Below are 8,960 nucleotides of genomic sequence, written 5' to 3'. Positions count from 1 at the left end.
GAAGTTTTCTCTTCTATCCATCCATGGAATTCTATTTCTAAGAGTTTTGCCTTCTTCTAGGTGTCACATAATAAACTACATTAAATCTTAATAATACCGGAGAGAATGTCATGCTTGTCTAAAGCATATTGTTTATGTCATGCTTGTCTAAAGCATGTTATTTATGGCCGCATAATAGATGTCCTAGTCTTGCTTGTTTGGGTCGATTGATAGGGACGTCAACCAATTGAGTCCTAGTCTTGCTTGTATGGGTCGGTTGACAGGGACATCAACCAATTGAGTGGGGGAGGATGTCACGGTCATGCATGTCCAAGCGTGTTAACCATTAAATTATTGAGCTTTAAATTACTAATTAAACTTAATTAAAGTAAATTTGATATTAATTAATTTTTAACAATGAGATAATATAAATACCACAAAATAAAGCATTTAGACATACAATGAGGAAAAAAATATAAAAAATATGAGTAATCTTTGTATTGAATTTATCATAGACAAAGAAATTAAAAAAGGAGAGTCGAAATTGTTTCTATACATAAAGAAGATGCTCAAAATTTTGTGTTGGGGTTGTGTATAAAACTAAAGGGCCTACAAAATATACATACAAAAAGATCAAAATCTCTGTGTTTATGTATATGCTCTCTTTAAAATAAAAAACAAAGAAGAAAAAGAATCTGATTCTGTTGTAAAATGACTATCCATTGTATATAATATGAGATCTTGATGGAATATGTTGCCTCGCATTCGTGGATCTCAAGTTTTGGTAGTGGTCGCCTTGATCGTGGCGATGCGGTGACCTTTCTGCTTCTCCATGCTCCGCCACCATGGCTACTCCGAACTGTTCCACTACCAAAACTGAAGCCGTCGCTGCTAAATCGGACGAAGCTAGCAAATCGCCGATTACTCCAAGCTCTGGACATTCGCTCCAGTCTGTGAGTCCAGCGATGAGTGGCGATGCTTGAGCTTCTCCTCTGCCAACGATGAACAGGTCGTGAGCACCGTCCATTGATCTTATGGCCGCCACTGTCTCCTCGCCGTTGTTCAAGATTCTCTGTGTGTATGTAATTGAATCGTTTTCTTCATTACTTATCATGAATTCATTTATGTATTCTTCATCCAGCTGCCTCTCATTGTCCGTATCTATTTGCATTGCTGAAACTCCTTGTGCATTTGCTTCTTGTTTTGCTGCTATTACTTGTTCTGCGGCGATGAATCGCATTACGGTTAAGGTCACTCTTGGATTTTCTGACATTCTCCATGCGTATGCTAGAGCTTCTCTGTCGTCTTGTCCACCGAAGAACAACACGATTATGTTGTAATGAGACGCTTTGTTCGATCCGCTTTGATTCGAGCCACTTAGGCCTCGATCGACTAAGATTCCGACGGAGCAAGGGGCACTGACTAACACATTTTGGTTAACCAATCTAAGTGCTGGATTTGTGGATTCCATTCCTCCATCCACTGTTTGTTGCTTGTGGAATGGGATGATTATGAAGGCGACGCGTTTGTCCTCGGCTAAATAGCAGATGTCTTCGTGCATTGTGGAGTAAGGGGAAATAGCTGTTAGAGGCTGAACAGAGACGCAATCGATGTGTTGTTCATAGTTCTCGAATGCACTGATGATATGTTCTGAATGAGCTTGGGTTCGATTTACGGCAGGGCGACCTGATTTTCTGGTGTTGTGGACAATGAGCATGGCGGATGCTCGGCCTGTGAGTTCGACCAAGTGTAGCACATAAATGCAAATTGGGGACCTTTTGGTTGGGTTGGAAGCATCCAGGAGGTTGATGATTGTCGGCACATTTCGAGGTGTGTGGATGCAAACCAATACTCTGAACTCCGAATCTGGCTTTGAAGCTTGGATTGTTCGTTTCTTATACGGTAGAAGCCTTCTTGTTGGCCTATAGAGTATGGTAACTACAGGTGTTATTATCCCTGTCATAATGAGGGCTACAATCACCATTACTGTGAATGTTTGATCATCTAATATCTGCATATTCAATTTACATGGATTCTTTGGTAAGGATGCTATGAAAAGTGGAAAGGCTTATGGCAAAGAAAAAGAAAAACAGCCCAACTTTTGTTATCTGCAGATTATGGGGTATTCTAGCTTAGGATGTATTCAAGATTGTTGTTCTTGTTGGGGCCATTTAAGTTCTACTACATATGTCTCATGTATTTTCAAGATCAAGGAGGGACGGACAATACATGTTCAGAGTGTATACCTGTTGGTCCTTTCCGACGTTGAGGATGATCATTTCAACAAGGCCTTTGGTGTTCATAAGCAAGCCTAATGTGACACCTTCGCGATAGGACATCTGATAACAAACGGAGGCAAGGAGAGTTCCAATGACCTTGCCAATGAAAGCAAGGACAGTGATGAACAGAATAGATACCCAAGTCATTAATCCCTCTATGCTACTCACGTTAGTCTTGAGCCCACTTATTGCAAAGAAGAGAGGGAGCAAAAGCCCTGAAACAAAATCCTCAAGTTTCTCAATCAAAGCCACTCCAAGTGATCCATTTGGGATGACCAACCCAAACACAAAAGCTCCAAAAACTGAGTGTGTTCCTATGGCATCTGTGATAAACCCTGAGATCATAACCCCTGTGAGGATCAAACAAATACTGAACTCACTCATACTTTCTCCTTCTGGGGTTTTTCGAATCATCCATGTGATAATCGGTCTAATTATGAAGATACAGAACAAGACAAAGCCTGTACTCGATAGTACAACCCATAGAGAAGCCAGAGATGAGGAATCGTTCTCAGACAAGGCTAGGGCTAAAGCTAAGAGAACCCAAGCGCACATATCATTGAAAAGGGCAGAAGCCATAGCCATCCTTCCAAGCTCTGAGTTTATCAATTTAAGCTCTGCGAGAATTCTAGCAAGCACTGGGAAAGCAGTCACAGAGAGTGCAATACCAAGAAACATGATATAAGTGCTGTAGTTCAGTTTCTGATCTGCTTTGTGCAGCTGGAATGAAAAAGCAGCTCCTATTCCGAATGGAAGAACCATTCCTGCTGCAGCTATTGCCATTGCCTTCCTACCAGATCGACGAATCACTGAGAGTTCCATCTCCACACCAATCAAGAACAGAAAGTAGAGAAGCCCCACGTTTGCCATTGCTTCAAGCACCATTACACTTCTTAAAGGAAATAAAGCGTTGGAAAATTGATCACTCCTCCCCAGTACTGAAGGCCCCAAAATCACTCCACCCTATTACACGCAGAAATCAAGTGTAAAGCTTCAAATGCCAACAATTTAGCTGCAAGAAAAAACCCAGAAAAAGAAAACAAAATCTTGAACTCACCAAAATTTCAGAGATGACTCGAGGTTGACGAAAGGGTTTTAAGAGGAAAACCAAAGCGCGAGTCATCATAACCACCATTGTTAACTGCAGGATGAAGAGAGGGAGAGAATACTCCAAAGGGTTGTCGCCTTGCCACACCCCATTTGTTGTGATCATTCTTGGCGCATAGCAGACGATTTTATCCTCTGTGCTATTGAAGATTGAGGAATTCTCATCCATTTCTTCTTCTATTTGCTAATCACTTCTCTGTTGCAGTGCAGGAAAAACCACCATCAACAGAACCTTGATGAAACTTGTGGAAGCTAATGAAAGGTCTCATCCAACCAATGTGTACTCTTCGCAAGAAAATGAGCCCATGAATTGTAAGTGTTAATACTTTCAGTTGGTTTCCATTTGCATTTCCTGTTTTACCAGTGAAGACTCAACTTGTTTGAATGAGGTGAAGAAAACAGAAGGAGAAATGTTGAAGTAATATTTGTATTTGAGAAAATTAAGTGAGGATCTGTGGCCACAGATAGATTGACTGTTTCTTTACCCCATATTCTTGATGGGTTGAAAATGTAGGAGGCGTTAAACATGCTATTTTAGAGAATTAACAATATTAACCTGCGGTTTGTTAGGGAATTGATATGGAAAGACATTTTTTCGGGTTTTTTTTTTTTTTTTTTTTTTTTTTTTTTTTTTTTTTTTTTTTTTTTTTTNTTTTTTTTTTTTTTTTTTTTTTTTTTTTTTTTTTTTTTTTTTTAAGCAACATACGTTACAAAAATATTTAGAAACCATCACGGTTCGTTTGTTGTAAAATTTAAAAATTTAAAAGGTATTTTCTTTTAGTTCAATGTATTGGATAATGAAAGTCCTATCTCTGATTATGGGTGTATGATCAAAGAATATTCTCTCCATTGGTATGAGATCAAAGAAAGCCATGAGAGCTTATACTCAGAGTGGACAATATCATATCATTGTGGAGAGCCGTGTCCGTCTAACATGGTATCAAAGCCATGAGAGCTTATATTGAAAGTGGACAATATTATATCATTTTAGAGAGTTGTGTTCATCTAATACACTCATTGAGCAAAGTTCATGGGTGCAAGTATATTCTTAAGATTTAGTTCACTTGGTTTGTTGACCTATTACTAAAAGATATCGATCATTGGTACTTTTATCCATCAATTAATTCTGAATACAACTTACCTTTTTTAAAATTATTTGTATCCCAGCAATAAAAATAATGATTTATATTCTATGTTTTACATCGACAATGCATATGAGTTACTTTTTTTTAATGAAAATTCACGGGTAACAAATTTGGTTTGCTTACGATAAAAATAATAAATTTGTTTGAGAGGAGAAGAACTTGATCGACAAGGAAGAAGGTATACTGCACGATAAGGTTGTGTTTGTATATATATATTCTAATGGTGTTTCTTATTCTTGTCTTAAGATGTTACTCTTTTTTTTTTTAATTCAAAGGTATTTTTACAAAATATATATATATATTATTAATTTAACCCAAAAATAATTAGTAAAAAAGAAAGAATATAAAATATATGATAATTTTCCTAAGAAGGTGAAACAATAATTATTTGGCCGCCATTAACAACCCGTCCCCTCCCTTCAGTTTTATTTTATTAGTATTATTATTATTATTATTATTAAAATTTAAGAGTTAAAAAAAGTATAAATTTGAGCGATAATTTTATTAAGTCCTCCAATTATAACGTTTTTTCATTTTTGCAACATCGTAAACTCTGTAAATTATAAATTAACTGCAATTCAATCATCCCGCCATTTCCAACTTCTTGCTTGCTGTGGAAGCTTGAGACAAACTATGAGTTTTCTAATTAGGGTTCATAGTTTCAATTTCCTCTTCCCCTCCCACCCCAATTTTCTTACACCTCTCGACCATGCCGATCGAAATGCCCCCAGGCCTGCCATTCTCGGTGGATACATGGACTCCTTCTTCCAAGCAAAAGCGCCACCATTTTCTAACGCACGCTCACATGGATCACACCATTGGAATTGCCGCCGCCCATTCCTCCTTCCCTATTTTTTCTACTTTTATCACCAAATCCATCGTTCTTCAGCACTTCCCTCAGGTTTCTCTTCACTATCATATCATTTCTCTGTCTGTTTTTCTTTCCAGGACGCTTAATTTGACTTTCTTGTTTCTTTCTTTTATTTTCGTAGCTTCATGATTCGTTGTTCGTATGTATCGAGGTGGGGCAAACGCTGGTCGTAAAAGATCCTGATGGTGATTTCACTGTTACAGTTCTCGATGCTCATCATTGCCCTGGTAATTTATTAATCCGACCCATGATTTGATGTGTTTGGATTTATTTTTACTTGAGAGATTTTACAGATTAAGGGCATAAATCTACGCATCTCGATTGTCAGTCGGTTCCTATGCGCTAAGAATTTGAATTTTAGAAATACCAAGGATCAGCTCCAGACCTGCTGCACACGATTATAGGATTAAGATTAACAGCGCATTGAAAGTTAATTGTTATGCGTGAAACTACGGGGTCAATGAAGCAATTACCGGGTCTCTGGGTTTTATTTGCTTCAATGAAGCAATTTGCCTATGTTCCATAGATGCTTTCTCTCTCTGATAAGATACATAGTTTCAAGGGAAAGAAATTCCCACAAACCATGACTATGAGCTAAAGTAAATTGCAAAATACAACCAAGCTGTCTTATTTGTTTGATCAAAATAGGAGGAATAATTAAAGGACCTTTAAACAAGAAACTTCAAGAATCAACTTCTTAATATAAATAATATATTTGTTTGAATGAGTGATAGCTAGATGCTCACTTGGATGGTGTAAAAGGGTTCGTCTATGAGTTTTTTGCACAACCCCAATGGGTTGGAAGTTAACTTTTATGCAAGTTTCTTTTCCGAGGTTTTTCCCCTCACAAACATGAAATTATCAACTATCAAGGATATTTGGGACGCCTTCATGTAAAGTCTGGGACCTTAATTCATGAAGACACTTTCTTGAGGAAGGAATCGAAGAGAGGGCTTACCTTTCTGAAGTTCTTTTTCCATCTCTCCGCATGAAAGAACCAGACAAATTGATCTGGCCCCTTGAACGACCAGCCCCTTTTGGTCAGCTCCCTCACAAGCAATTTAGACCAAACTCAGTCTTTCTTTCTCTTCCCTGTACAGTGAGCCTTGGCGTATGGAACACGCCAAAAAAAGTCTAGTTCTTCCTAGAGTAACCTAGCCATGAGAGTATATCAAGATGCAAACACAAGCTCCCTTTCTAGGTTGGTTTATCTTATGTATGAAGGGAGTGGAGGCACATGATCCTCTTTTCATCAATTGTCCATTGTTAACAACTATTGGTCCTCCAAGGCCCATGCTATCTTCCTTCATAGGACACATTACTCTGCCGAACAACTCAAGGTCCTTGCTACATCTTGACAAGTCATTCTTTTAAAAAGAAAGGGAGATCTATTGACCATAGGTTAATAGAGCTCGTCTGGAACCTATGGCTTGAAGGGAACAACATAATTTGTAACGATAAGGGGAAGTCTTTCGATAGAATTTTTTTTTTGGTAAGTTTAAGTCACTGCTTTGCTTTGGTGTGAATGTTCCTCCCTTCGACAGTTATAGTCTTAATAATATTTTGATTTTTTTTTTTAAATATTCTTCATTGGCAAGGGTTTTGGCTTTTCCTTACCTTGTAAGTTATATTTCTTACTATCAATAATTTATTTCCTATAAAAGAAAAGATAAATCACATGTATCATAAGAAAATCATATGGTTCCTCTCAAGGAAAGAATGTTACAAATTGCCAAAATTTTAGGTTTCCTTTCAATTGGATCCTCTGTCAAGAATTGCACGAAAAGATCTCAAGTTATATTCAGATAGGACCAATTAAGATGGAGTGTCTTAAAATACAATACAAAATCTTTTCTCAGAAAAGGTGCAGCAGTGAGAAAAGTGATAGGTGTGGATTGTTCTTTTGATTCTATTGTAAGTAGTGATTTTTTCAGTCACAAGCGAACAAATAAGACCTTCACCGGTATCTCCCCATAAGAAATGCTTATGCTTCATACACCTCAACTATGAATATTTATGAAAAGTAGACGAGGCCTATAGAAGCATAAAATTTTCACCTTATTTCCAGTTTGGGACAAAGAAAAGTTGTCAATTTGTACAGATTGAAATTTGAATACCTATTGTGTCCAAAAGTTTGCAACACCTTCTGTTTTTCTAGTAGTGCACACTATGGAAAATAGAAATGTGGTTATAAACTTTTTTCTACGTCAATTTTAAAAACAATTTCTTTTTATACTCTATCTTCTTTAGGATTTAAACTTTTCTTTCCTGATTTTTCAAGATGGTGGAGTGCATTTAATTCTAGCGACAATTTCCTCTGATGCCAATTATAAACAATTTATGAAACTTACCGTTATAAAAATCTCACATCTTATTAGCACTAGAGTTTGAAAGAATTGAACTTGCATATACATTGGTACAATCATTAACTAAGTAATTTTCATGAAGTTCTAGAGAACTTTGCCACAACCGCATCCTTATCAACAGCCATCTACTTTTGAAGGGTTGCCTCACTCGTGCCTTTTCAACTAGTTACAAGCTGTGAAAGAGTTGGGAAAGAACTCTAGTTCTATTGGGATAATTATGATTAGGGTCCTTGCGCTACAAGTTGTCATAGAAAAAAGTAAAGTATTTCCCTTTTAATTTCTGAGCCAGTGGGCAAGAATGATATACTATCTAATTATAGCCTATTGAATCAAACTCCCGACTTCTCCTGAAGCTATTTCTCAAGAAATCTCGAGTTCATCTCCTTTAGCTATTGCACTCTGCATTTTGCCTTCCATTTTGTTTTTTCATTCTTAGTAGATCCTCTGATGGATGTCTTGAGCAAGACTTTTGATGCTCTCTCTCTCTTCATAATTAGATCGAAACTTCTTTGTATTGTATATCCTAAATTTATTACACTTTACTTTTGGTCTCATAGCTATTATTTTTTTAGGGGAATATACGTATCCCAATTTTTTTTTAAATTATGTTTGGACTTCTGCGTACTATTATTTTTCATTTTAGCATTTTCTTTTTGTTTCGTCACTTCTCTTCTGTTTGCATTTTATCTTCTTGCCTTTTGTCATTCTTTTTCTAGGAGATCTTGTGGGTTTATTCTGTGCATTCAAAATATTAAGTTATAAAACTATAGAAGCTGTATTGACAAATGATGTATTTCTCTGGCATGGATTATAAAATGGTTAGGAGCTGTTATGTTCTTATTTGAAGGCAATTTTGGCAATATTCTACATACGGGTGATTGCAGACTAACTCCTGAGTGCCTACAGAACTTACCTGAGAAGTATCGTGGAAAAAGTGGTAAAGAGCCAAGGTGTAAACTGGATCTGATTTTTCTAGATTGCACATTTGGTAGATTCTTTCAACAATTCCCCAGCAGACATTCAGCAATACATCAGGTAATACAATTTGTTCAATTATTCGACTCTTATTTAGATTTGAGAGTCAAGTGGATCCTCCATAGATTTCCAAATACGAAATCTGCCTATTACTGTTGTCAACATAGCTAAATAAGAGATTTTCTGCTAGTTAGCTAGTTTTTTGCTCCTCTCTCTCTCTCTCTTTTTTTTTTTTTTT

General features: G+C 36.8%; 2 protein-coding genes across 5 annotated transcripts in view; one reads left to right on the top strand and one right to left on the bottom strand.

The window, feature by feature from the left end:
- Nucleotides 1-678: 678 nt before the first annotated feature.
- On the bottom strand, nt 679-3,957 carry LOC111794548 (cation/H(+) antiporter 15-like). The gene is made up of 3 exons (XM_023676580.1): nt 3,316-3,957; nt 2,226-3,221; nt 679-1,990 (listed from the first exon to the last, which is right to left on the bottom strand). The coding sequence occupies exons 1-3, from the start codon at nt 3,532-3,534 to the stop codon at nt 695-697; spliced, it is 2,511 nt and encodes an 836-aa protein (XP_023532348.1). The 5' UTR covers nt 3,535-3,957; the 3' UTR covers nt 679-694.
- A 1,058-nt stretch (nt 3,958-5,015) lies between these two features.
- Nucleotides 5,016-8,960, top strand: part of LOC111794563 — a 6,317-nt gene continuing 2,372 nt past the window's right edge. The window contains exons 1-3 of one of the 4 annotated variants that reach the window (XM_023676596.1): nt 5,016-5,411; nt 5,503-5,608; nt 8,595-8,782. In XM_023676596.1, the coding sequence (XP_023532364.1) occupies nt 5,220-5,411; nt 5,503-5,608; nt 8,595-8,782 (486 nt within the window). In that variant the 5' untranslated portion in view covers nt 5,016-5,219. Of the gene's footprint in view, nt 5,609-8,570; nt 8,783-8,960 lie in introns of all 4 variants that reach the window. The other 3 variants (XM_023676595.1, XM_023676598.1, XM_023676597.1) reach the window with 3 other exon arrangements.

The sequence above is a fragment of the Cucurbita pepo genome, chromosome LG05 (genome assembly GCF_002806865.2).
Source record: "Cucurbita pepo subsp. pepo cultivar mu-cu-16 chromosome LG05, ASM280686v2, whole genome shotgun sequence".
In the NCBI taxonomy this organism is placed as follows: domain Eukaryota; kingdom Viridiplantae; phylum Streptophyta; class Magnoliopsida; order Cucurbitales; family Cucurbitaceae; genus Cucurbita; species Cucurbita pepo.
Note: the sequence above shows the minus strand (reverse complement) of the source record. Positions and strands in the feature narration are given on the sequence as shown.

What these genes read in the sequence shown, in the direction of transcription:
- LOC111794548 (XM_023676580.1), bottom strand. Translation starts at nt 3,534, where the DNA reads ATGGATGAGAATTCCTCAATCTTCAATAGCACAGAGGATAAAATCGTC. An exon ending in GAGTCATCTCTGAAATTTTG is followed by an intron (nt 3,222 to 3,315) that starts GTGAGTTCAAGA and finishes TGCGTGTAATAG; the next exon opens with GGTGGAGTGATTTTGGGGCC. An exon ending in ACGTCGGAAAGGACCAACAG is followed by an intron (nt 1,991 to 2,225) that starts GTATACACTCTG and finishes TTGAATATGCAG; the next exon opens with ATATTAGATGATCAAACATT.